General features: G+C 42.0%; 2 protein-coding genes across 4 annotated transcripts in view; one reads left to right on the forward strand and one right to left on the reverse strand.

Annotated features, from left to right (window-relative positions):
* map6d1 (MAP6 domain containing 1) lies at positions 1 to 10470 on the forward strand. Its single transcript, XM_023283528.3, has 3 exons — positions 1 to 1022; positions 1812 to 2121; positions 8500 to 10470. Exons 1-3 carry the CDS (start codon positions 496 to 498, stop codon positions 8575 to 8577), a joined length of 915 nt encoding a protein of 304 aa, XP_023139296.2. The 5' UTR covers positions 1 to 495; the 3' UTR covers positions 8578 to 10470.
* yeats2 (YEATS domain containing 2) overlaps positions 10059 to 25142 on the reverse strand; it is a 24286-nt gene continuing 9202 nt past the window's right edge. Inside the window, exons 14-30 of one of the 3 annotated variants that reach the window (XM_023283514.3) lie at positions 24705 to 24890; positions 24344 to 24572; positions 23813 to 23971; positions 21357 to 21487; positions 20406 to 20552; positions 18663 to 18851; positions 17105 to 17477; positions 16833 to 16967; positions 16270 to 16401; positions 15679 to 15829; positions 15273 to 15349; positions 15080 to 15159; positions 13939 to 14143; positions 13003 to 13238; positions 12772 to 12846; positions 12509 to 12582; positions 10059 to 11604 (exon numbers count right to left, since the gene is read on the reverse strand). In XM_023283514.3, coding sequence (XP_023139282.1) covers positions 11496 to 11604; positions 12509 to 12582; positions 12772 to 12846; positions 13003 to 13238; positions 13939 to 14143; positions 15080 to 15159; positions 15273 to 15349; positions 15679 to 15829; positions 16270 to 16401; positions 16833 to 16967; positions 17105 to 17477; positions 18663 to 18851; positions 20406 to 20552; positions 21357 to 21487; positions 23813 to 23971; positions 24344 to 24572; positions 24705 to 24890 — 2688 coding nt within the window. In that variant the 3' untranslated portion in view covers positions 10059 to 11495. Of the gene's footprint in view, positions 11605 to 12508; positions 12583 to 12771; positions 12847 to 13002; positions 13239 to 13938; positions 14144 to 15079; positions 15160 to 15272; positions 15350 to 15678; positions 15830 to 16269; positions 16405 to 16832; positions 16968 to 17104; positions 17478 to 18662; positions 18852 to 20405; positions 20553 to 21356; positions 21488 to 23812; positions 23972 to 24343; positions 24573 to 24704; positions 24891 to 25142 lie in introns of all 3 variants that reach the window. The other 2 variants (XM_023283512.3, XM_023283515.3) reach the window with 2 other exon arrangements.

Below are 25142 nucleotides of genomic sequence, written 5' to 3' on the forward strand. Positions count from 1 at the left end.
ACAATTATGTAACCTCAGTGTTGGGGTGCACTCATTTCAGTGATTTGCAAGAGGAGAAGCCATAAAACATCTCACGCACGAGTGGAAACCTGCGGTGGAGACGAAAAAACGACGATTCTTTGATTATCATTATTATTATTTTTATCCAATCAGACGGATGCAGACACCGGGATCCGGCTGGAGATGCGGAGAATAATTTGCCACAGATTCCTCTGCATAGTGGAGGCACTATCACAGACCACGTGAGAGGAATATTCAATGACGGTCCCCGACAGACCGGCTCATCTCCACTGGCACTCCTCTGCTGCTGACATGGACTCTTGGACACTGTGCGCTCTGAGCTTCCCAGAAACGGAGCAGGAGGGAGGACGACACTCTGTCTGAATGTAACCTTTGATTTCTTTTTGGCGTTTTCTCTTCTTTTTCTGTTCTTTTTTTTTTTTGGTTTGTTTGTTTTTCTTCTTCTTCTCTCTAAGTCAGAACACTTGGGTGAGTATGGCTTGGCCGTGCATCAGCAGAGTGTGCTGCCTGGCTCGCTTCTGGAACCAGTTCGACAAATCGGACCTGTCCGTCCCGCTCACCATCCAGAACTACTCGGACATCGCCGAGCAGGAGGTGCGGTCCGTCACCAAACAGGTCTCCGCGTCGGAGCGCGCACCCGGGAATAACTACTCAACCCCGGAGCCCCGCGCCAATAAAGGCTCCCCTCAGGCGCCCGGTGATGGAGCGGGAACCCGGGGATCGTTCAGGGCGCGGAAGGAACCCAGCTACAAGCCCCGGGAGGACTACCAGCCGCCCGGAGTGCCTTTCCCCAGCGTTACGCAGTACAAGCAGGATTTCAAACCCTGGCCCATTCCGAGGAAGGAGAATTTCCCGTGGATTAGTAACGGGGGCAGCAGGGCGGACAGTGTTTCGGACAGTCCGGTGAACAGTTACCACGTCCAGGAGAGAGAGGAGCGGGGCAGGGGGCAGAGGTGGGGGGAGCAGCAGGTGATGGAGGAGAGCAAAACCAGCTCCTACAGGTATGTCAGCCTCCTGCACCTGTTCCTTCACCCATCCGCTGCTGCTCTCATGCCTAATTAGAGTCATTTATTAATAGTTGAGTGACTTCCAAGGTCGACCCAGCAGGCCTTGCATGGGGATGGGTGGAGGGTCTTCAATAATTCCCTCACACATTTCACATCCCTACATGGAAGAGCTCAAGTGTGGATGCTTGATTTTGGCTTGCATTTTATTTTTAAGAGTGTGGAAGCTTGTGCCTTTTGAGCTGACTTGAAAAAGAAGCATTTTTCTTTTCGAGGAATATAGAAGTTTATGCACCAGAATGATGTTTGTTAAACATATTTCCACTGTTCTCAGGGTGATTCAGATCCCCAGGAGGAGTTATTTTAATAACCTCTGGACATAAAATGCATGCAGTCTTCGAAAATCGTTTTTTTAAAGAGCAGAGGTTGAAATGTGTTTATTTATAGTTGCACCTTAGATCAAGCCCAAACCAAGATAGCTCCAGCAACAGAGTTATATTCTCAGACTTCAAAAAGCTTCCTCCCACCACAAAGAAGACACCATACAGCTGTTTTTACAAGCATTGTGCTGAGTAAAGTGATCTGCATGAGTAAAATCAGCAGAGTGCCCCTTTAACTCAGTCTTTGGTGATGGTGTATACATTATGCATTACATACATTATTACTGCCACATTAATGCAACCATTGGGTCACATCCACACTTGCCCCGGGGCATTAAAAAATCAGCCTGATGTAAACTTTTACCCCTACATCTGTCAGCCTACTGATGCACATCCTTTCCTCCAGGCAAGAGTACAGGCCGTGGACGGGGGTGAAACCGGCCAAAAGTGCGAGGAAAAACCCTCCAGCTCAGTACTCCAGTCCAGGGACAGAAGCCACCCACATCCCCCGTGAGACCAGCTACCAGGCCGCCTACAGCGGGGAGGTCAGCAGGTCCACAGGTCTGCATCAGGGGGAGCACACCATCCCATCTGCCGCCTCCTACGTACAACCTGCCCCGGTCCCCCACCCCGCCTCATCTTCACCCTGCCCCTCCAGCCTCCAGCAGAGCATCCTGCCCGAGAGGACCGAGCTCAGTGGAACCGCCAAGGGAGAGGTAGGATCATACATCATCATTCAGCCTGTGGAGCTGTAGGTTCAAACAGCTGATCGGAAGAGCGACTGGTTTAGAGCGACTGGTTTGAACTGCAGAATGCTCCTCCTGAAAGTCATCTTCACTCATCTCCCAGGTGGCCTGTTGCTGTTGGAGCATCTCAGAGAAAGTGATACAGCATTCTGTCCCGAAGCAGCTCAAAGTGACCCAGCTGTTTAAAACAGGCCATGTACCGTGTTACGTAACGCTGCTGGTGCCACGCTCATTACGTTGACCTGAATAAAACAGGGCTGATGAGAACAAAAAAGTAAATGGATAATTCTTCCAGCTGTGGTTCAGTTTGGAACACTTGATTATTTAATCCTTGCTGTCATTTTCCCCTAACATTTAGAGTGAAGGATTTCCACTGCGACCTTAAACATACTCTAAATATCAGTGATGTCTCCAAATTGTATACATTTTATTTAATTTATTGATCTTAACATCAGTTCTGGGATTAACCTTGCATGCACACAAATAACATACTCATAGTTCATAAAAATAATCAAAACATTAATCTCATTAATTTTTGTCCAGTGTGTCAGAAACAACTCTAGTAACACATTAAATCCAGGTATTCATTTGTCTTTCATATTTGAAGTCTAAATGATGCAGGATCAGGGGCTTTTGTACTGCAAAGTTGGAAGTGCAATATGGTAAAGACAAGTAAGTGGAGCCAGCATCAAAATATGTTCCTGATGTGGCCAAAAACAAATTGACTGCAGCTGAAAAATCCCACAAGTATTCACACAGTTGGATATTTTGTCCCAGATTTGTGCTCTCATCATGAGACAGGACATAGACAGACAGATACACAATGTGATTGCAATTTAAAGCAAACCTGAAAGGTGAGAGGATTTGCTCAGGGAGCTGAGAACTCATCAGTTTAGTCAGGATGTCCCAGATTAAACTGGGTGAGGGGACATATCCCCATTTTCCTCTGTCCTCTGCTTGGGTGCTGTATCGGGTCAGCTGTTGCGTGACAGTTTGTCGGACAGTTTTGGGGAATCTCCAGAGGTTTAGTGCCATCCCTCTTCCCCACCCACACCACTCAGTGCCATCTGCCAGTGCAGAGCTGTGGCTGCTCTGGACTGGACCGGGTCAGGATAATTTGTCTGTTTGCAAACTGTGCCGCCACAGCTGTCCTAGTAAAAATCTTAAGCTGAAAAAGTAACTGGGAAGGTTGTAAAATGTGTGTTTGTAGCAAAGAGCTGTGTTTGCTCTCCCTCCTGCAACTTTCTCTGCTCAGGAAAAAGGTGATTAATACGTGGGAGAAAAATAAGACGACCTTCTGGTCATATGCATAATTTTCTGAACAATGCCTGCCCTATTAAGCTGTTGTGTCCCATAGGAACACGTGTGATGATGATGGAGGTCAAAGTGAGGGATGTCAATGGCAGGACAGACTCTAATAATAACGCTGGCCCAGTTGGAGTAAGAGTTCACGGCATATTAAGAAGAGCTGTGCTGCTTGTGGTGTGTTGGACTGTAGGACAGAACACTGCAGTCGGTATTTTTCACACAGAGTGCCTATAAAAACTATTTATCTTTCTTAGAAGTTTTTTTTCCTTTTTATTTGCTCTCAATGTTGAATCATGGCTAATACTTTTTTGTTTTTTGAGAAGAACTTACAAAAAAGAAAGTTATATAAAATGCGATATCAGTAACTGCATCATTTTTCCCCCCCTTTAAAGTGACACAGCATGAAGCATGGTGGTGGCAGTATCATGATGTGAGGATGCTTCTCAGCAGCAGGCCCTGGAGAGCTTGTGAAGGTGGAGGGAAACATGAATTTAGCACTGGAGAACAAACTGATGCAGGCTGCAAGAGAACTGCAACTTAGGAGAAAATTAGATTTTTCCAGCTAAGCAGAGACCTGAGGTGTACAGTTAAAGCTACACAGAAATGGTTTAAAGATAACAAGGTAAATGTTCTGGAGCAGCCGAGTCAGAGGCCAGACCTCAATCCAGCTGAGAGTATGTGGCTGGACTTAAAAAAAAGGGTTATTTACTCACAATCCCTGCTCAACTTGAGAGAGCTTGAGCAGTTTGCAAAGAAGAATGAGGTAAAATTACAGCGTCCAGATGTGCAAGACTGATTAAGACCCATCCACACAGGTTTAATGCTGTAATTGTGGCCAAATATGCATCTACTAAATACTTGTGCAATCATTTATTATAGGTTTTTATCATTTTCATTGACAATACTTGGTAGAAATCTGCTTTCACTTTGACTTGAAAGAGTCTGTTTTCGGGGTAAATTGTTGTCAGAAAAAATGCTAAATTCAAAAGAGAAAACTTCCAAGGGGAGTGAATAGATTTGTACATTGTGCACTTTTTCAGTGTTCATGCATTTTATCAGTCATACCACAGTCTTCCAGTGTGACACAAACTTGCCTGGCAGTAAATCAAGTTGATCTTAGATAATCCACCCCGGTCACTGATGGCCCACTCACTGCCAACTCATTATTGACTCACCAGCCCCCTGCAGAGGTGTCCGACCAAGCATTACACATCCCACTCCAGTATGCATTACACTGGGTCATGGCATTCGGCTGCTATTTGTCTGTGAGGGCAGTCCCGGTTTTTGATGCCATTCTGTAAAATCTATGACTATACCAAGCTGTGTTATCACCGGCAGGCAGAGCGCCTTCATTTACAGCTGATTCACAGAGACTGCCTGCGCCCGTCATTAAAAGATTTAATGGCAAAGTCCCAAATAAGCTGCTGAAATCAAATTCAATCTGCTCTTGATGATAAAGGAGATGAGCAGCCATAAAATTCTCATTATTGTTCAAATCAATTTGTGAAATTGTGCTCTCCCTCACCTATAGCGGATAAAATCCATCTCAACAGATAAAAGCCGCCTCTAATTTTGTGACACCCGGCAGACAGGCTGAAACACGGCGACGCTTTTCGTGATGAGCGAGCTGTGTTTTCTTGAACTCACTGAACTTGCAAACCTAATTTTAAACACCCCAGCGAGAGGTTGTAGCGAGTTCAGCGACTGAACGTCTGTTAAAGCTGAAACCTGGCTGCTTGGGCTTAAATGCGTGAACTGTGAGCACAGTGCGTGCATGTGTGTGTGTATGTGTGTGCGTGTGTGTGTTAGAATCAGGCCTGGCAACCGCAACACAAGGCAAACAGATTTGTGAGGATGTGCTGCATAATCTGCAGTGTGTCAGGGATGAGCAAGACAAAAGTGCTGAATGAGGAACACATTTAGCAGGCAGAGTGGAACCTCAGCAGGAACTCTTGCTATGACAAATTCTTGGTTGTTTTATAGTCGGCTTAGAGGCAGCGCTGCCCTGAGATTTGGGATTGTGCTTTCAGAGCTTGTGGGCACTGCTTAACTTCCGAATGCAATGTACAACAGTGCTTTATTTTGCTGTGGCGGTAACATAGATGTGCAGTGAAGTGATGGAAATGCTGCTCACAATAGGTTTACTGCATAAAGAGGATTAGATGGCCTGCTGGGACAATGCACCCAAAAATTCACTTTCCTGTTGCCTCCTTTCGCTCACTTCTCTCTCCAGCTGCACTAGGCCAGTTCATTTTCCACCCCTGGTGCCTCCCATTTTGGGGTCAGAGAGTAAAGGTAGTTGGCTTGCCCTTTCACATACACTGTAAAAAAACGTTTGTACATTTTACGGTAAAAAACTGTCAAACCATGATGGTAAAAATCTGTAAACTCTAAAACAGTTAGATGCAGTTTATATGACATTGAATCACCGTAAATAGGTTAATCAGGAGAAAAATGTGTTTTTAATTTTTTTTTTCTCTTGAAAAAATACATTTCCGGACTCCTGCACAGTTTATTATGGAAAAATGCCGTAATATGTATAACACTGCTGTCATTTTTGCATTTAATTGTTGAAAAGAATACAGTTTTTCAAAATTAAATGTGTATATTGTTGTGCTGATAATGGAAACATGCTGCTATATTTATAACAAGTAACATGTCAATTTCTGTGTTTATTTCATGCAAAAAATACAGTTTGTTACTGGTCAAATTGATGTACTTTTGTGTTAATAACGGATATTTGCTTTTATATTTATGACAGCTTTAACTGCAATTTTTGCTAAAAATACATATATTTAATGTTTAATACACTAACTGTTAATGGAAAAATATTGTAATATTCACAATAAGTTACACAAACTTTATTTTATATAGTATTTTCATATAAATTTTCAAATTTTTACAGTAAAATATGAAATGAAGCATGTTTTTTAACCCTAAAATCAACAATATTAAAACATTTCCTCACTGTAAATGTGGAAATGTTTCACCGTAATTTTACAGTAGCATTCTGGCAACCACAGCTGCCGGAATTTTACTGTAAAAACTTTTTTTTTAACAGTGTAGAATTTGCGTTACAATGCCATCATTGATTGCTTTTGCTCATTCAGACTGAGCCACACAAGCCAGCATGATGGCGCTGAGGTATGTGCTTTCATGTAGCATGCCAGGCTTTCAGAATCAGAGGCGTGATGTGTAACACACCAGCACTTCCTGTCTAGCTCTTCCTTTCACACAGACATCGATTAGCTCCGTGACCATCTCTGCTGCCGCCTCAAAGCACAGCAAAAATGCTCCTCTATAGCTTACACACAGAAAAGCGATGAAATAACATCTATTTTCCACACAGCTTTGCTTGGTGTCTGTTATTCTACATAAAATTTTGCCCCCTAGTGTCCAATGCAAGGCAATGCGTTGCTTTTCTGATTGGTGAAGACAGGCCAAAAAAGAGGCCAATTTGATCAGTTTTTACCATCCAGTTATGGAGAATGTTGCAATATAAACAGAACTGATGAGGTAGGTTCAGAAATAAGTGAGGAGGTCGACTTGCCGGTGTGGAGCCAGTTTGTAAAATATTTTCTTCAAAAATGTATGAACCAGTTTACATTTGCACAGTTTTACTGTCATAATAATGACGCAGCTGAAAATCCACCGCAAATGTTGCATATTTTCAATATACTTGAGGCAAATTACAGAGAAATATGCAAGAAGGAGTATTTCAAACTCATCAGAGATCAGACAGGCTCCCATAGAAATGAATGAACCGCTGGTTGACCTGCATGCGAACAGAGTCATGTGGAAACAAGGCCGAAAGGTGCAACAGTCCCACCTTAAACAAGCTGTGTGAAAGGGCCTATAGATGGATTACTGCATGGACCAGGGCCTTCATAATGAAGCAAATGTTTCTTGTTGAAAAGTCAGCTCAAGGACCACAAACAGAAGTATCAGAACTACTGCAAAGAGACAAAACACATTTGTTCCCCTTCTGCAAATGTGCCTCCTTCTTCAGATGCCCTCCTATTATCCCTTTCATCCCTTCTTACATTATTTTTCTCTTTCCTCCCCCATTTCTTCCGCATCCCAAAACCCAAGTTTTCTCCCCGTTTGTTGCTCCCCCTCTTCTTTCAGCCCAACCTCAACCCCATTCCCACGCTGCCCGGGACTACAGAGAGAGAGTCCGGTGCCAAATTGGCAGAGCTTATTCAGGGAATAGGGGGGAGTTTGTGTTAAGAACGGGGCAAAGGCAAAAGAAGGGTGAGGGGAGGAAAGAGAGACAAAGATGGGGAGGAGACAGGCATGAGGCGCACCGTGTGATAGATAGGTGGACGAGAGGTGGAGAGAGAGAGGGAAGGGGGGAGGGCAGTAAAGTGGAGCGCACCGCTTGATGGATTATCTGTTAAAGTGCAATGTTGCACCGGGTTGCAGTCTTGTTTGGCTCCAATCTAATTTAGGAGAGAGGCAGATCTGGCCGCTACACAGAGCAGGAAACAGTGTGTGTGTGTGTGTGTGTGTGTGTGTGTGTGTGTGTGTGTATGGAGGGAGGGGCAGAAGTGAATACACTCACACACCACCCACTGCGCTGTACAGTCACATTCAGAGTGGTGCGGGGACCCCACGCTGACAATGTCCCCGCAGACTTTGTGCTCCGATTGTTTGGTTAAAGCCGCCGCACCCCACAGATATGCAAGTAAATTGAAACGCTCTGGTCCATTTCCATTGGCAGATCCAATAATTGCTAGAAAGACCAGGATATGGTCGAGTGCTCCGCGTTTACTGGGCGTTTATTTATGTATTCGCCACAGCTCGGGTAGATTCCAGCAGAGCTTTGAGAACAGCTGCCATCAGCAGAACAGTGCGGCACTAAGGAGGAAACAGCGATACGGTCCAGGCCGTTTGAGCTCTGACAGCACACCTGATGCCTTTTGACGGCTCAGTCCGACCAGTCTCCTCTCATTTCATGGGTCCAGTAAGAGCATCACAGACCATTTTGAAGGCTGCTGTTACACCTCTCTTTCTCTCTCTTTCCTGTCCTTCCTTTAGGAACATCTGGTGAGGACCAAACTCCCTCCGAACCCTTCCGCTGTCTTTCAAAGCGGATCGAGGGTCTTCAACATCTGACAGCCGCTGCGATTTCCCAACCATTCCACTTTGACCTGTTTCGATTTTAAGGAATCAACAGGGGAATGTTTTCAGTCCATTCCACAACACAAGAATCTATGCAAGGGAATGTATTGTTGTGAAGCCTGTGGAGCTGCAGTGTCCCAAAGTGGAGACACATAGATGGACACCCTCCTTTTACACTCCTTCCTGCCCCCCGTTACTATGGAAATGAATATGCATGTAACAGAATAGTTTTGAAACAAGCTTTTTTTTTTTGGTTTTGTTTTTGCGGTTATAGACGCACAAGAAACTGGCTGCTCTGTGTGTGTGTGTTTGTGTGTGTGAGAGTTTTTTTTGTGTGTGAGCCTGCTGATTTGTCCCTTTTATTGTACATAATGTTGAGTCTGCATCGAGAGTGTGTGCTTACAGTACTATGTTGCCCTTCGGTGTTGCTAGAAATCTGCTCGAAAATAAGTTATTTCCTCAGTAATCAATTCACTTACTATTTTGGGAGAGTATTGTTCAGTCTCATTTTGTAAATCTATTGTTAAAGAAAAGGTGCAAATACACAATGTAAGTGAAATTACAATAAAAGATGATTAGCTAGGTTCTTAGCACTTTCTCTCTGAAGCCTCCTTGGCTGCATTTTTTTATTTATTTTTTGGTGAATCATTAGTCTTTTATGGGATCCTATGAATGGAGTCCTGATTGCAATAATTCGCTATTGTGCAAAAGGTCAGGTACTATGAAAGCTGATTTTTTTTTTTTAATGTCAAAATAATGCAATACTATACTTATGTTCTCTTTTTACCTTCAATGCTCAAAGGACCAGCAGCCTCAGCGAACAAAAGAAAATATTTTCTGACTTATCTAATCAGTATATATCCATGCAGAAAGTTTTGGTTTTAATTAAGCCCCTTACGAACACAAGAGAGGTGAGAGGATTTTTATCACAGCATTAAAACTTATTATGAAGCAGAAGTTTAACATTTTGGGGAATACATTTATGTGCTTTCTTTCCGAGAGTTATATGAAAGGATTGATTGCATTGTGCCTCTTAGGTATAATTCTATAATGAACATATCTAACTCTCAGCTAAGAAGTAAATAAGTATATTTCCCAAAGTGTCAAACTATTCTGGTAAAATAATTGACCGGCATTCTCTTTTTCAAAAATATTGTTGTACTATTCCACAAATCTTGCTGTCAACAATACTATAGGAAGTATTTCCTTTACAGAAAGCATTTCCGATGAAGACTATGGACAGTGAGGAGACGATGTTTAGAAAAACAGAGACAACGTATGAGGCAGAAATATAAATCTGGCACATTTTAAACCTAGTTTTTTGCTTTTCAACTTGGAATTTGAGTCAACTGGCAGTTTAACTCAAGGGTAACAACTACCTGCATCACTGTCTCTGGTTTAATGAACTGCACAGAATTTATTCTTATCACAATTATCAAAAAACAAACTGAAAAAAAAAACATGTTCAACACAAGTCAGGTTTGCAAGAAATATTTTTAAAAGTTTATTATAAGAATATTGATTATATTTTTGGTTTGCACCGAAACATGAAAATACAATGTTTAGGTTTATCTTCTACACTAGTTTGATTTGGTTCAACAGGCATTAGAACCACTCAGCCCAAACACATTCACTTGTCCAATCAGCCACACATTCACATGATGCAAAGCTCCACATTAAAGAGAATTACCGAGACAACACAACCTTGTTTGTATCAACTGACAAAAAACACACACTAGCATTCACTTACCATCAAATTCATTGACTTCTGTGGGGAGACTACATCCACTAACCACACATAGTCATATAAACACACTCACTACTGTTGGGGCATCACTATTCGCAGGTGTCGATATTAGATAAAAAAATAAACAGTATTTGAAAACACCATACTTCATATACTGGTCATATACACTATACATTACATGATAAGATACATTACGGTTGCTAAACAGAACACTTAAAAGCACTTCAAAGGGCTGCTAAACCTGGGTCATGAGGAAGGAGATAAATATTAAAGAGTGTCTTGAAATCATAATGACACAACTGAGTTCACTACTACCTGTATCTTAGTAAGACATGAGATTTTTTCGAGAGACTTAATGAAGGCCTCAGTGCCGTTATCTGTCCTGCAGCTTGAAACTATGAAACATTAATCTGTTACCTGTTCTGAAGCCTTACAACATAGTCACTTCCTGCATTGTTTGTTCGGCAAGATCCGTAATTACCTCTGCCAGGTAACACTGAAACACATCAAAAGGATGCTGGCAATGACGATCATTTGGTTGCCATGGCAATGATACTTTTGGAAGAAACACTCGGTCTGCTTTGCCCAAAGTACCCACTGACTGATGGAGAACACTCAGATGTTCATCAGTGTTTGCAGATCGCTGTAAATCTGTGGTTCACCTCAGCTGAGAAACTGAATCGTATAAATTCAAGCGAGGTGGGAGTATGCAGGAGAGGACAGCTGTCTGATGTTATAATTTAGCCCTGTAAGTCGCTCAGGCGTCATTTCCCCGACGAGATGCTGGCTGTCTGGCAGGAAACACTTCATCATTAAAATAATCTTGTTATGAGGTAAGCAAGAGCACAATAGCTTCTCCAAATCAAATAACACGAGCCCCACGATGGCGCATCTCTCGACACATTTGGACTGAAACGTTACAATATACCCAGAGTATTAGAAGCATTTGTTATTCTGCTGCTGTGCGGCTGCTTTGCGAAGCAGGCTGAGCCCTTCTATTATCAAGTTAATGAATACAGTACATTAGTTATTACTGCGCAACCTGAGGCAAAGGGACTACGAATATTTGCACAGTAGAGCTGTCAGTTCCAGGAGCAGCGTCTCTTTGTCGTTCAGCAGTTCAGACAGTCCTCATTTTTCTAAGCGAGTCAGTTACCAGTCAGTATCACTTGTCCTTAGCCAGGTAACCCATGTGTGTGTTGGTGAGGAAGTCGCAGGTGGGGATACTACTGACCGCCTGGTGGATGTTCATGGCTGTGATCTCTCTGGGTGCTCTGCAAACCCAAAAGCAAACCAAGTGAGGATTTTAAAAATACCTCAACACACTAGAAATATATGTTTCAGACCTGGATATCACTGGCTGGCTCCTGAATATTTACAGCTATTAAATACTAATTTCTGAAGCAGTGCACTAAGAGGTCTATGCTCCACTGTCTTACACAATGCAAATGGCACTAAACAGATAAAATACTGTGCAGGTGAAAACAGGAGTTTCTACTTGTGATTACCACAGCATGAAAAGGCAGGAGCTACCAGTGTTTATTACAGAGCACAAGACAAGCAGACAAATCTAGTTGGGACTATTTTCAGCTGTAGATTAATACGCATTTGGTGCTGTAGCGTTTATGCCAGCAGCATGGTGTATGTGAGACTGGCTAAAAATAAATATGGCAGCAAAATGATAATGTGTGAAACTCATGGATGTGTTTTAATAGCTCTAGGACAACAACTGAATTACAAACAATTTATGACACACTGGGATCAGCTATATGAGACCTTGGCTAAACAGAAAATTTTAAAAATGATGAACAGATAATTGGATTTGGTGGTTTGTGGCATTTGTTGATATGAGAAAAATATAAAGCTTTTATCAACTTTTATTTCCAACACACGTTAAAATCCAAAAAACATGTTAAACACACAACCCCAATGGTTTATCTACAGTATTTTCCTGTTTGACTTCAGCATTACTTAAACCAACTGTGCTGCTGTAAATTGTGTAGTTTATTGTTATGGGACATTTATTAAGGGATAATTCTTCAATATTCAATTTATAGACAAGCTAAGAATAATCTGAGCAACAAACTGGAAGGTTGGACAAGCCCCAGATATAATTAATAAAGTGAAAAATGGAGCACTAAGCAGGTTGCATGTTGCAGAGAAAAAATAAAAGCTGACCTGTTTGGAGGGGATTTGGCGTAGGCCCCAGCCAAAGCTTCTCTCAGGATGTCACTGGCAAACTGTTCTGTAGCCTGAAGTGTAGACACACACATAAACACAAAGTCATCATTAGTCACAAATGAACAGTGACACATGCAATACTGTGCAGGTGTACATCTTAAACATAATGTATGTTCATCATCCAAGTTGAGACTGTATCGAAGCAATGATGAGCTACTATGAATGGTAATGTTTCTACTCTGTTCTGTGATGCGACCGACCTTCAGAATCATCGCTTCAACTACTGGAGCGAACACGTTCTTCTCCACCTCTACTGGCTGGAAGGTTACCCCAATCTGAAACAGACAGAGGGGTTATTATAAATGGAGAAAGAGGTGCAGCTTCTTCTCATTAATATTTCATTCATGAAAAGAAACAAAGTAGCAGGATGTTATTAGTTGAATTTAACAGCTTTTACTGCATTTACAGTAAACCTTGGAGAAGTTCCAGACCTGCTGAGCAGTTTCGCTGACAAACTGGGTGGATGTGCAGGGGCCCAGGAAGAATTTGGGCTCCACGTCAGCTTCTTGCTCCTCCTCTTTCACCTTTAGTTTCTGGCAGGGAGGAGTCACAGTGACAATGTCGACGATTTCATCGTCCGCCTCCTCTGGTTCAGTTTTCAGCAGAGCTTGCATCTGTTCCAGCCGCAACACCAACTCATCGCAGCTACTCAGGGTCGACGGGCACTCTGTGGACAGATTCACATGTACATTTCACACATCAGCACTTTGGAGCAGCAAAGCAGAAACAGCATCAGTATTTTACTCAAATCGCAAATTCTTCATTTCTGGCTGTGTGTTCAAAGTATTTTATGTTGAAAGTTCAGTTTCAATCTGTTCTGTGTTTCTGCAGGCTGGCCAGGCCATTGTCATTGTGGTCCTACTTCAGTTTGGCATCAACTGAACTTTCAAAATAAAACACTTACAAAAGGTACTTTAAAAAGCAAAAGTTTAATGAGTTTTTGAAGCTTTTGTTTAATATTGGGTCATTTTACCACATCAACAATGTGACAATTCTAAATCAAGATATTAGTGCGAGACAGATTGGCACAAGGACACAAACACACATTATTGTGTTGTCTGGCGATTGTGAGACTCACTGAGCTAAGCAGCTTCGTCTCTCAACAAAAGACAGAATTAATGAGAACTGCCAGTGAATAAAACAAAGCAGCTGAACAAAAACGCAGAGGCTGCACACGGCTCGCCCTCACACACAACAGCACTGCAAACACATAACTGGATCAACTGGTAACTGCAGAAGCAATACACCCACACACGAAACACTGAATATTGATCCACTGCGAGCTGCTGAAACCAGAAAAGAGCAGACTGTGAAACCGCAAAAACGAGAAGATAAGCACCAAAAACACAGAGAGAAAAAAAACTCACCAGGCTCATTATCTATTTGCGTGAGAATGTCCTCAATGGACTCGTCATCGTTCTTGTTTTGGGGCTCGGGGTCGGGTGGCGTATAGCCTCTCTGTCGGCACCATTGCACCACCTCTCTGGTTTTTGGGGGAGTGAGGGCCTGCAGGCGGGGTGAGCGGTCCAACACATCCTGGACAACCCGCTTCACCGCCACTGCTCGCTGAAGCTGCACAGACACGCATGCCAAAAACTATTAAGCACTGTTAAACTTACATTAGGCCTAAAAGCACTAAAATCCACAGATTGACATGGATTCACATTTTGTGTTAATCCCTTTTTGCTTACTGACCAAAATACCAGCATCTGAAGTGCAGAAATTTGTGCGCACACATTCTTTTTTTTTTTTTTGTGTACTCTACCTTGGAACCGATCTTCCCCTGTCCTGGTACTGTATAATGATTTGTTTCAAGTCCCCTGTCCTCAAAGTAAATTAGTAACTGTAGTTATAAATATCCACGTCTGGGCCTGTCTACGATCCTTTTATAGCCGAAGAAAATGAGAACAGATCGCTAAGACATGGGGTAGCCTGTATGAGCTATTGATGAACACATTAGGAAGAGATGACAGGAGACAACCAGGCAGAGATACACATCAGACCTGATAGAAACACATGAGGCAAGCAGAAAGTTCGAAGTTGGTAGGCAGCACGAAGACAGATTACACAGACAACAAAACTGCAAACACTGCAAATGATCACTGACACTACAGACGCCCTCAACCTGGAACCTGGAGAGTAGCTGAAAGAAAGTGAATACTGTTCTTTTAGATGGGGTTAAATTAAAACATACATTGGTGGAAATGTTAAATGTAGCTAGCTTAACACTTGCCCTCATTTGTATTTATTGAAAGATAGCTTGACAGCTTTAGAAAAAAGCCATTTTTGACACATGCTGATAAACCATTGAAGTATTTGCATGCTTGTAGGTAAGAACTGTAAAATATTTTGATGATTGCCCACACAAAAGTTCTTCACAACAAATTTACACATCTACAGTCCTTGACAGCAATGAAGCCTTACAGTCACCAGAAGGTGCACATAATGTGCATTGCTGAATTTGAAGCGTCATAATCATACACACATTGACAAGAAACAGAAAGTCACCTCTGATGCTCTGCGTTTGCCAATATTCCAGGAATAATACTGTTCTGTTGAAGAGGCACAAAATGGATGGGAGTCTTCGGCTAAACAAATAGAGAAATGGGATTTAACAGCTTGAGAAAACCCAGTGTTACAGTTTTCAGTTTTTTAGGACGTCTGTTTTTAAGCGTACCAAACGAATGGCAAGCTTACGTACTCTTATCTGGCACTATTAAAGGGAATTTCTTCACCACGGCTGTCAGCAGCTGCATCATGGTTTCTATGTGCTCAGTGCTGAGGAGAAAGCAATCACAACTGTCAGGTTTACCATCGAGAATACATTCACTGAAATGGCAGCTAAGAAGAGAGCGTATTATCAAAAACCTCCATTCATCTGCCGGCAGCTCTGCGATATCTTTAATAAATGAAGCTCTGCTCTGAGAAATGACAAACTAGTTCAAGTTAAAAATGGAGCTGATAACACTTAACTGGTAAAATATAATATAATCTCTTATCTTCTGGTGACTAATTCTGCTTTTTCTACAAACAAACAATAAATTATTTATACCTTTAATAAACTAATATGTTTATGTGCAGTAAGAAGCATTACAACTCGTCCTTACTTGATGAGGTCATGCGTAGAGTTATCTGCCCCTTGTTCCTGCTTGACGGTGGTAGCTGCGGAGGCAACATGGACAGAAGTGGGGGCGGGAGCAGTCACCGGGGGCGACGGACCAGCTGTGACGGCTGTGCCAGCACCTGGCTCTGTCTTCACTGTGGCAGTAGAAAGCGACAGCAAAAAGCAAGTATGAAACAAAGGCTCATTTTATTGTGCACATAAGACTAAGTTGTATAACTAAGTTGTAAATATATTAGGATTTGATATCCACCCCCCTAGTACTGTTTGGAGCATCACTTCATCATTTCCTTATCTCGCCCCAAGTGAGGCGAGATAAGGAAATGATGAAGTGATGCTCCAAACAGTACTAGGGGGGTGGATATCAAACCCTAATATATTTTGAGTACTGACCAAAACTGTCAATTATTAAAGATTGTTCAGATTCTAGCTTACTTTTTCTTTCCTCACATATTTAGGTTAAGAAGGTAGTGACAATTTATGCTTTTCTTGTCAGTACCAACATTTATTATATGGTAGTTTGGAATAAAAAGGAAAGGAGAGAGAAGACGATGGAGTGAGGATGGATCCCTCTCACCTTGTGCCAGAGGCAGGGCAAGGGAGGGGGAGGCCTGACTGGCAGGACTTGGGGAGGCTCCAGCTCCAGGTGCTCCAGGGGTGGTGGAAGAGGAGGAGGAGGAAGGAGTACTGGAGACTGGGCCTTTAGACACTACTATACACAGAGAGAACACACATGGATGGATCGATGGCCCATTAGGTAAATAGCCTTAGCAGTTAGATGGAAAATGACAGGGGAGGAAGATGGGCATTACAGAAGCTGTTCTTACAGAAAGAAGACAATCTATTGTATGCCTGAGTGTCTGTCTCAAATAAACCATATTCTGCAGTCATCTGCATCGGCAAAATAACTTAGCTTAGAAAGACAAGCTAAATAAAGCTGTTAGCTACTGTAGTCTTGCATTAAATTCCTTTGAGACCATCATGTTATATTTCCTTTGTACCTCAGAAATGTATTGTAAAAGATGTGGCACACCAGCAAAGAAATCAATGTCAATACAGTTTAGTTTCATCACTAAGCACCTATTTTTTTCCCTCAGGAATACACACTTGCTGTATTGTTCATCATAGAAAACAACTTACCTTTCCCCACAGGCATGAAGATGGTCTGCAGCCCACCAGACCCAGCGCCAACCCCCAGCTGTTTGAGCTGGTTAGCAGGAATGGTTAGGACTGTCTGCTGTGAGCTGGAACCTCCAGAGTGGATCTTTAGCATACCTGGCCAAAAGAAAATGCGATCAATAATAAAAGCAGTTTGTGGTTGGACTTGTACTATATTTGTCCAAACAATCTGAACAATTTGTGCACATATAAAACCAACATATGTATGCAGTATGAATTTTGTTTCTGCCTACCTGACAGAGCAGCACCTGTCTTCCCTCCTCCGGCTGCCATCCCGCTGACTAATGAAGCTGCATTAACTAACGACGTGCCGCTGCTTTTGGGCACACCCACTACAGTCCCCACCCCAGCACCCTTGGCCATGCTGATGACGGGCATATTGGTGATCCCTTTTGCAACTGTTACTACAGCACCAGTTGAACCCACAGCACCCTTTGTCAGTGTGGCAGAACTGCCGGCACCCTTGACCAAGGAGGCCACAGACGCCTTCGACAGGCTGCCGCCTGCAGCAGCGCTGGCATTCTTAGCTGCACTGATTACTGCTGCTTGGTTGGCAGCCACCAGGAGTGAGTGGTGCTGAGATGCAGACTTCCCACCATCAGCAGCCTACATGAACACACAAACACATCGGTCAAACAGGAAATAAACAGAAGCACTATGTTTTGGAATTCTTTCAATGTGTTTGTCAACACAGCCAAAGCACAAAGGCTGAGAAGACATTCCATTCATTTTAACCTGCTAACGTTCTGATGACAAACTGCACTGCTACAGTGTGCATACCATAGTTCCATGAAGTGAAATACTTTTTAAGTCGAGACATAGAAAAATGCTTTATGGGACAACACCTCACCTCATTTGCAGGTACATGAGAGTGAATGTGGTAATGGCATGGCAATAATTCATGTGAAAATCCATTAACAGTACAGTGGTGTTTAAAAGAAGAACATTCACTGTGGCAGGAATAGTTAATGTTAACTGTCTTTTCTTTATACTGCTAATGTTTGTTTTCCAGTGCTGTGTAACTCCCACAGTGAGCTGTGCTGATCAGGTCACTGGTTTTATGGAATTCTCTAAGACAAAGGAGTCAATTTCTCTCACAGAGAGTCCTCATAAAGAGCAGTTTCCTCTCTTGTGCTTGCACCAACATCTCTCAAGAGTGCTAAATGCTGTATACATATTTGTTTTTGTGTGTTGGTGCCTCCAGGAAGTGTTTTTGTGTGTTTCCATTTCTCTAGTTAATGAGGCCTGGCCTCTGACTCTAAAGCTGTAATCACCCCATCCCAGATCAGTGCTGATGTACTGCTCAGGGCTCTTTATACACCATCTCCTACTCTCTGCTGTTTCAGATGAATAACTCACTGACCATGCTAGTGCATTGCCACTAGTTCATTTTTTCCTATTGCAGTGGCAAATGCTAGATTTGCATTTATTCCACTTGCGCACAACTGTAGAAAAAACTGAATTGTTACATACCTGGATGGAAAAGCATCAAACTGCTTGCTAAATGTAAATTTGGTGCACCTTATTTACCATGACAATAATTTACAACTAACATATAAACCACACATTTTTGCTATTAGGAAATATGGAATTATATTCAACCAGATTTAGTGAAAGTGTAACCTCTTATGAAATCTGAGGTAATTATAAACTAAATAACCACTTTGCAAGCCTATAGAATACTTTAAATCCATTCCAAATGTAACTGCTGCTTGATATAAAATGATTTTTAAAAAGGAACAGCTGTCAGGCAAAATTTTTAAAAAAAAAGAAGAGGAAAGCAAAACTAGCCTGTTGTTGGCTTGCTGCTGCTGCAGTGCTGACAGAGCCGGGGGTAGAACTAGCAGCAGTGATGACTCCACCTGTCATCCTCAATGTGGTGGTGCCCGGCTTGGACAAGTGGCCTGCTCCCGCTGCCGTTACTGTCTTAACAGAGCCGTCAGACAACTTCACCTGTGCACCCTGGGAGCCACCCACTACCTGTCAATCATAGAGAAAAGTACCTGCTGACAAAACTGTCAATCATTTAACTTATAATGCAATTTTTTCAGACTTTGACAAACCCACACCCTTACTTTTGGTCTGCATACTCATGCAAAACCTAAATACAGCCTCTAAGTCTTACACACAACTAGAATGTTGAAGCGACTTTTAATACCAGCTCTGTAACCAACCACTTCAATCTGGAGAATAAGTTGTCTACAATGCTGTTATATAAATTGAGACTAATTAAAGTGCTTATGAACTCGTCCAACTCCAGCCTAGCAACCCATGAATGAGTGAGACCTACACCTGTTGTCTGTACAGGTCCATCACTATTGCAACTCATTCACATATTAGAACAGGAGGAAAACTGATTAACTGTGCATATACTGTTATTATGACGCATTAAACAATAAGGTTTTGAAACATCTGTGTAAAACAGTTTTCTCTGACCCTCCAGACTCACAATACCTTAAATGCAGACAGTAATATTACACTATTTTAATTCAACTCAAACAATACTTCTCCTCGCAGTCTCTGAATTAAAAATGTTCTCTAAGAAAAGCTGAGATAAGAGAACTCATCAAATTCAATGACAGCAGGAAGAATAAGAGCAGAATCAAAAGTTCCAATCTACCTATCAAGGGACACTCAGATAACTTAGTGAATCAAAAGAAATCTATTGGAAATGTGCAAAATAAACTTTTAGTGTACTTTGCCAGAGACAACGTTAAACAGGAACGCATTCCCATCGCCTGTTTAAGCTGTAAACTCTGAGAACTGATACGACTATCATGTCAAACTGGAAGCAAAATAGACAGAGTTGAAGTACTGTTTTGAATAAATCTCCCTAATCTTTCTGTATTGGTAACAGTAGTTTACTTTTGTGGATTGTCTCAACTTGAAATTACATTTTATTTCTTTAAATTGGTATTCTAATTTTCAGTAAAAAAAAAAAAAAAAAAAAAAGGAAACAAAAACAAGTTGGTTTACTGCCAATTTAGCATTGTATGTTTGATGTCACAACATTCACATTTTTTCACACTGAAAACCTGTGTTTTCTTCAAGCAGAATAAAGGTGAGGGAAGAACAGTAAGTCTAATGACAAAATGATGTTTTACATTTTATGCATGGCTAGCAAATACTTAAACTGGTAAAATTGGAAACTTCAAGTTAAACTTCCTTAAAATGAAGCTGTAGCAATTAGAATCTGCTCATTTGAGAAGAATCCCAAGACTTAAGTACATCTAAGTTAAACCAATGTTAACTTAATTTGGACATACTTAATTCAATTGCATGTGACCAATTCAAGCAATTCATTTCAACTCACCAAAGTAGGCATCAAAGTCCTACTGTCTCAAAACTGTACTAGTCATTGTTCTGGCAGATTCTATCTGGTTTATGCCCCAAAGGCTAGCAAATGTATATCAGACAGTGCTTTTAGTTCTTGTGAAATAGTTAATAAATACAAATAGCTTACAGTAATATCACACACTGTAGAAGTTACAGCCCTGGTAAAACCCTGCCCTCAGACAAGTTCCCCATACTGACCTGTGCCAGGATGGCTGCCTTCTGTCCAGCTGTGACCCGAATAGCCTGCTGCGTAACAGCTGCTGGAGATGATGCTGCATGACCTGTCGAACTGGAACCCCCCTGCTTCCCTGAACCCTGCGCTGGCTGGCCAACCAGAAACGTACCCTGGGAAAAATGGACAAGATAGGATGAGGAGGAAGTCCAACAACATTATTACTTACATTAAATTTAAAGTCAGTGACATAAATTACATTAAATCTAAAATCAAAGAACATTATGCTACATTTCCATAATCTACAAGGTCATTAAGTTCAATTTCAACAGGCTTTGAAATCAATTCATCATGTAGGTCTTATAGAGAATGTGTATGTGCACTGGCTGTTTTGTAGTTGAGGGTACACAATATATACATGTATAGACATCACACTTAAGTAACACTTACCTTAAAGATTGATTACTATTAGGATAACACGGCGCACAGTTTTACTTTAAATGTAGGTGGAAAACTCAGTGAAACCTCTGCAGACAGCTTCATTATACACTGTCAGCTAACTGCACAGACAGCACTGTTCTAAAGCTGACTGCAGGATCAATGCTGCTATAATGAATGCGTCTAATTAAGAACAGGTCGGGCTCGACCTCTACTAGAATACAAAAATCTGACATTCACCAAGGAAAAGAAGCCCCATGTAGAGACAGTGTGAGTCATGCTACGAAGGAATAAAATACAAAATCTGATTCTTGTAACCGTGGTGAGGAATATTAATTGGATCATGGGCAAAGCATCTTCAGTTTCCTACAGACTCGGATGAAACACTGGTTAAACATTCCAGCAAATAAATACTAATGATGTAATAAACAAAAATGGGAATTCACAGACACACAAAAGACCTAAAAAAATTTAAATTTTCCAGCAGAGTACGGCTGTCAGTAAGGTTTGTATTAGAGAGCGAATGCGTGGCCACCCACCTGTGGGGTCTGTTTAAGGATATAGGACGTGTAGGAGAGGTTGGAAGGCAGACTGCTTGAAGAGGAAGAGGAGGAGGAGGAGTTCTGAGAGCCACCAGTGGCTGCTGACGAGCTGCTCTGGGACTGCTGACCTAAATTACAACCACACACACAAGTGTCTCAAATCAGATAAACATTTCTGTTTTTCTTTATCCAAAATTAACACGATCATCTCTTCAGTTTCAAATAAGTAAAAACATGATAATGAAGCGGAACCGTACATTGTAATACTGGTTTACTGCTGTGAAACATATGTTTTTAGACTAAATACAGGATGCTACAAAAACCTCTTTAAGCAGAAAGAAACAGATGCTCTGACTGACTCACCATCTCGCAGTAGCACAGCAGCCAATATCTGTAACTGCCACCAGCATGCCTCAAGTTGTCGTCACTTTAGAAGTGGATTTCTTTTTCCAAACTTTATGATGAGCCCAGAGCAATAACATTTTTAGTACAGCTGTCTACAACTTGAGGCATGGTGGAAGATGTCAAGACAAATTGCTTTTGGCTGGGACGCTAACCCCAAATACTGAGTCACCTACAGAACTAAATATTACTTTCATTTTGCACAAAGACAGTTCATAATGCCAGATTTTCTTGTAAGAGACACTAAAGGAGAACATCTGCTAACTGCCTGCTACAAAATAATATGTAGTGTGTAATAAGATACTGAATTTATCAGTGTTTTACTTTTCTTGGACATCAAATTACAATTGAGATTTTTGAAGACTATATCCTGGAAACTACACCGATCAGACATCATATTATGACCACCCGCCTAATACTGAGTTGGTCCCCCTTTTGCTGCCTAAGCAGCCCTGACCCGTCGAGGTGCAGACTCCACTAGACTCCTCAAAGTGTGTTGTGGTGTCTGGCACCAAGATGTTAGCAGCAAATCCTTTAAGTCCTGGAAGTCGCGAGGTAGGGCCACCATGGATTGGACTTGTTTGTCCGGCATGTCCCACAGATGCTCCATTGGATTGAGATCTAGGGAATTTGGAGGCCAAGTCAACACCTCAAACTCATCGTCGTGCTCCTCAAACCATTCCTGAACCATTTTTTGCTTTGTGGCATGGTGCACTCTCTGCTGACAGAGGCCACAGCCATCAGGGAAAACCGTTTCTATGAAAGGGTGTACATGGTCTGCAACAATGCTTAGGTAGGTGGTACATGTCAAAGTAACATCCACATGAATGGCAGGACCCAAGGTTTCCCAGCAGAACATTGCCCAAAGCATCACACTGCCTCTGCCAGCTTGTCTTCTTCCCACAGTGCATCCTGGTGCCATGTGTTCCCCAGGTAAGTGACGCAAACGCATTCGGCCATCCACGTGATGTAAAAGAAAACGTGATTAATCAGACCAGGCCACCTTCTTCCCTTGCTCCGTGGTCCAGTTGTGACGCTCACGTGCCCTTTGTTGGTCTTTTGGCAGTGTACAGGCGTCATCATGGGCACCCATACACAGCAAACTGTGATGCACTGTGTATGCACTTTTCTATCAGAACCAGCAGTAACTTCTTCAGCAATCTGAGCAACAGTAGCTCATCTGTTGGACCGGACCACATGGGCCAGCCTTCGCTCCCCATGTGCATTAATGAAACTTGGCCACCCATGACACAGTCCCTGGTTCACCACTGTTCTTTCCTTGGACCACTTCTGGCAGATATTGACCACTGCAGACTGGGAACACCCCACAAGAGCTGCAGTTTTGGAGATGCTCTGACCCAGTCGTCTAGCCATCACAATTTACCCCTTGTCAAACTGGCTCAAATCCTTATGCTTTCCCATTTTTCTGCTTCAAACACATCAACACTGAGGACAAAATGTTCACTTGCTGCCTAATATATCCAACCCACTACCAGGTGCCAGGATGAAGAGATAATCAGTGTTATTGACTTCAACTGTCAGTGGTCATAATGTTATGCCTGATCTGTGTATATCTACAAAGTGGACCCTGTAGTATATTTGGACATTATATTTACGTGTTAACAAAATCAGGGCTTGTATTTTAATTGATTAATTACATGTTAGTGTTATAGGGATGTCGTTGCTAGTGGGACATTGCTATGGTAGTGAGTTTTAACCATTCTCTCAGCAATATGTATCCTCGAGCAAATAAGCACCTTTAAGTGCTAACAAGACCAACATATCCTAAGAAATCTGCTCCTCATGTTGTGTTTTGCTGTCACAACAATACCAAAACACAGAGAGCTATACAAGTAGATGGCATTAGTAAGAATAAAATAAATTCTTTCACTGGTCCTAAGATCCAGAACTTCCAAGAGCTTGAGATGAGTGCGTCAAGTATCTAACTGGATTAGGGAATAAAGAAGGAAGGTCAAAAGCCTTAAACACTAATAACTGAGGGTTCTTTTTTCAATGTCCAGATCAAAACATTTTAATACAAGAAATCTCACTTGCACTGGAGGCTCGAAGGATAGCTCCCTGTGGGATGAGAAGCAGCTTTCCCTTCCCCGAAGGGTTTTTACTGTTGGTGGTCAGGTAGAGTTTGGTGCCTGGAGGCAAATTAGCCAGATTGGCCAGATTGTTGGCTGGCAGCTGAAGCGTGGCCATCACTAAGAACACACAGAGAAAGAAAAAATAATTATTCACCTGAAATTGTACAGAAAGTTTTAAAAAATGAAACTGATCTCAACACACATAATTAATACATTTAATCCTGAAAAAAAATTGAAAATGACATTTTTTTTAAAGAGTGATTCACCCAAAGTACAAGGTCAAATACACGACCAGCTCAATACTCAATACTATGAGTCAGAAAATTAGTTCTAATAATTAGCAAAAAAATAGTGACTGACTACTTTTAAAATATGTTTGTGCCCTTTATGTGGCCATGGAATTCAAAATTGGAGTTTAGACTAATTGTACAATTACTTGTGCTGCTCCTATGAAATTGTGTATTGTGTGCATGTATGTGGGATTCTGACCTCCACTTTTTCCACTTGAACCTCCAGCTGCCTTGGCAGCAGCCTGTTGACCAGAGATGCCACTGGCTCCACTGACAATGGCTTTAGCGACTCCCTGAGCCAAAACCTGCTTCCCACCCATCACCTTTGAGACAGAAGGATTGCCCTTGGCAACCAGAATCTGTCCACTGCTGATAGCAACCTGTTTGACCGAAGACTGAAGCGCTGAACTAACTGGAATACCTAACATCTAGAAAAAGAAAAGTGTCAAATTAAGTTTTCAAATGACTAATTTTAGACACACATGTATTTTACAATTAGGATGTGAATTATTGGCATGCCTCTGTGTAGGTGTGTCTGGGTAAATCCAACTAAGACTGACCTTGCCAGTTGTTGCCCCTGTGGCCCCTCCAGCCTGTTTCTGGGCCGACATGGAGATCATGTGACCTCCCTTCACTGCGACAAACTGGTGTGCTGCTGTAGCAGCAGGTTGCTGCTGGCTGGTTACTGTGGAAACCATCTGCTGTTGCTGTGCTGAAACTTCCCCTGGCTCTTGCTTGATAATAACCTGCACAAGAAACATGGAGAGAGGGACTGTAACAGGAAGGCCACGCTGGCTTAAAACCACTGCACATTGCAGATATTGTTGCTGATATTCATTTGTTGAAAAACTGGCTTCTCTACTAGTTGAAAAAAAAATAACATGAATGATTAATATGATGCATTTTAGCTGTAAATGAAGTTGTACTTATTCTTTCTCAGCAGGCTACAGACTGAGCAGCAAGAAGAGATTTGCTGCTTAAAACAGATCTTAGAAAAA

Source organism: Amphiprion ocellaris, chromosome 10, assembly GCF_022539595.1.
Source record: "Amphiprion ocellaris isolate individual 3 ecotype Okinawa chromosome 10, ASM2253959v1, whole genome shotgun sequence".
NCBI classification, from domain to species: Eukaryota; Metazoa; Chordata; class Actinopteri; family Pomacentridae; genus Amphiprion; species Amphiprion ocellaris.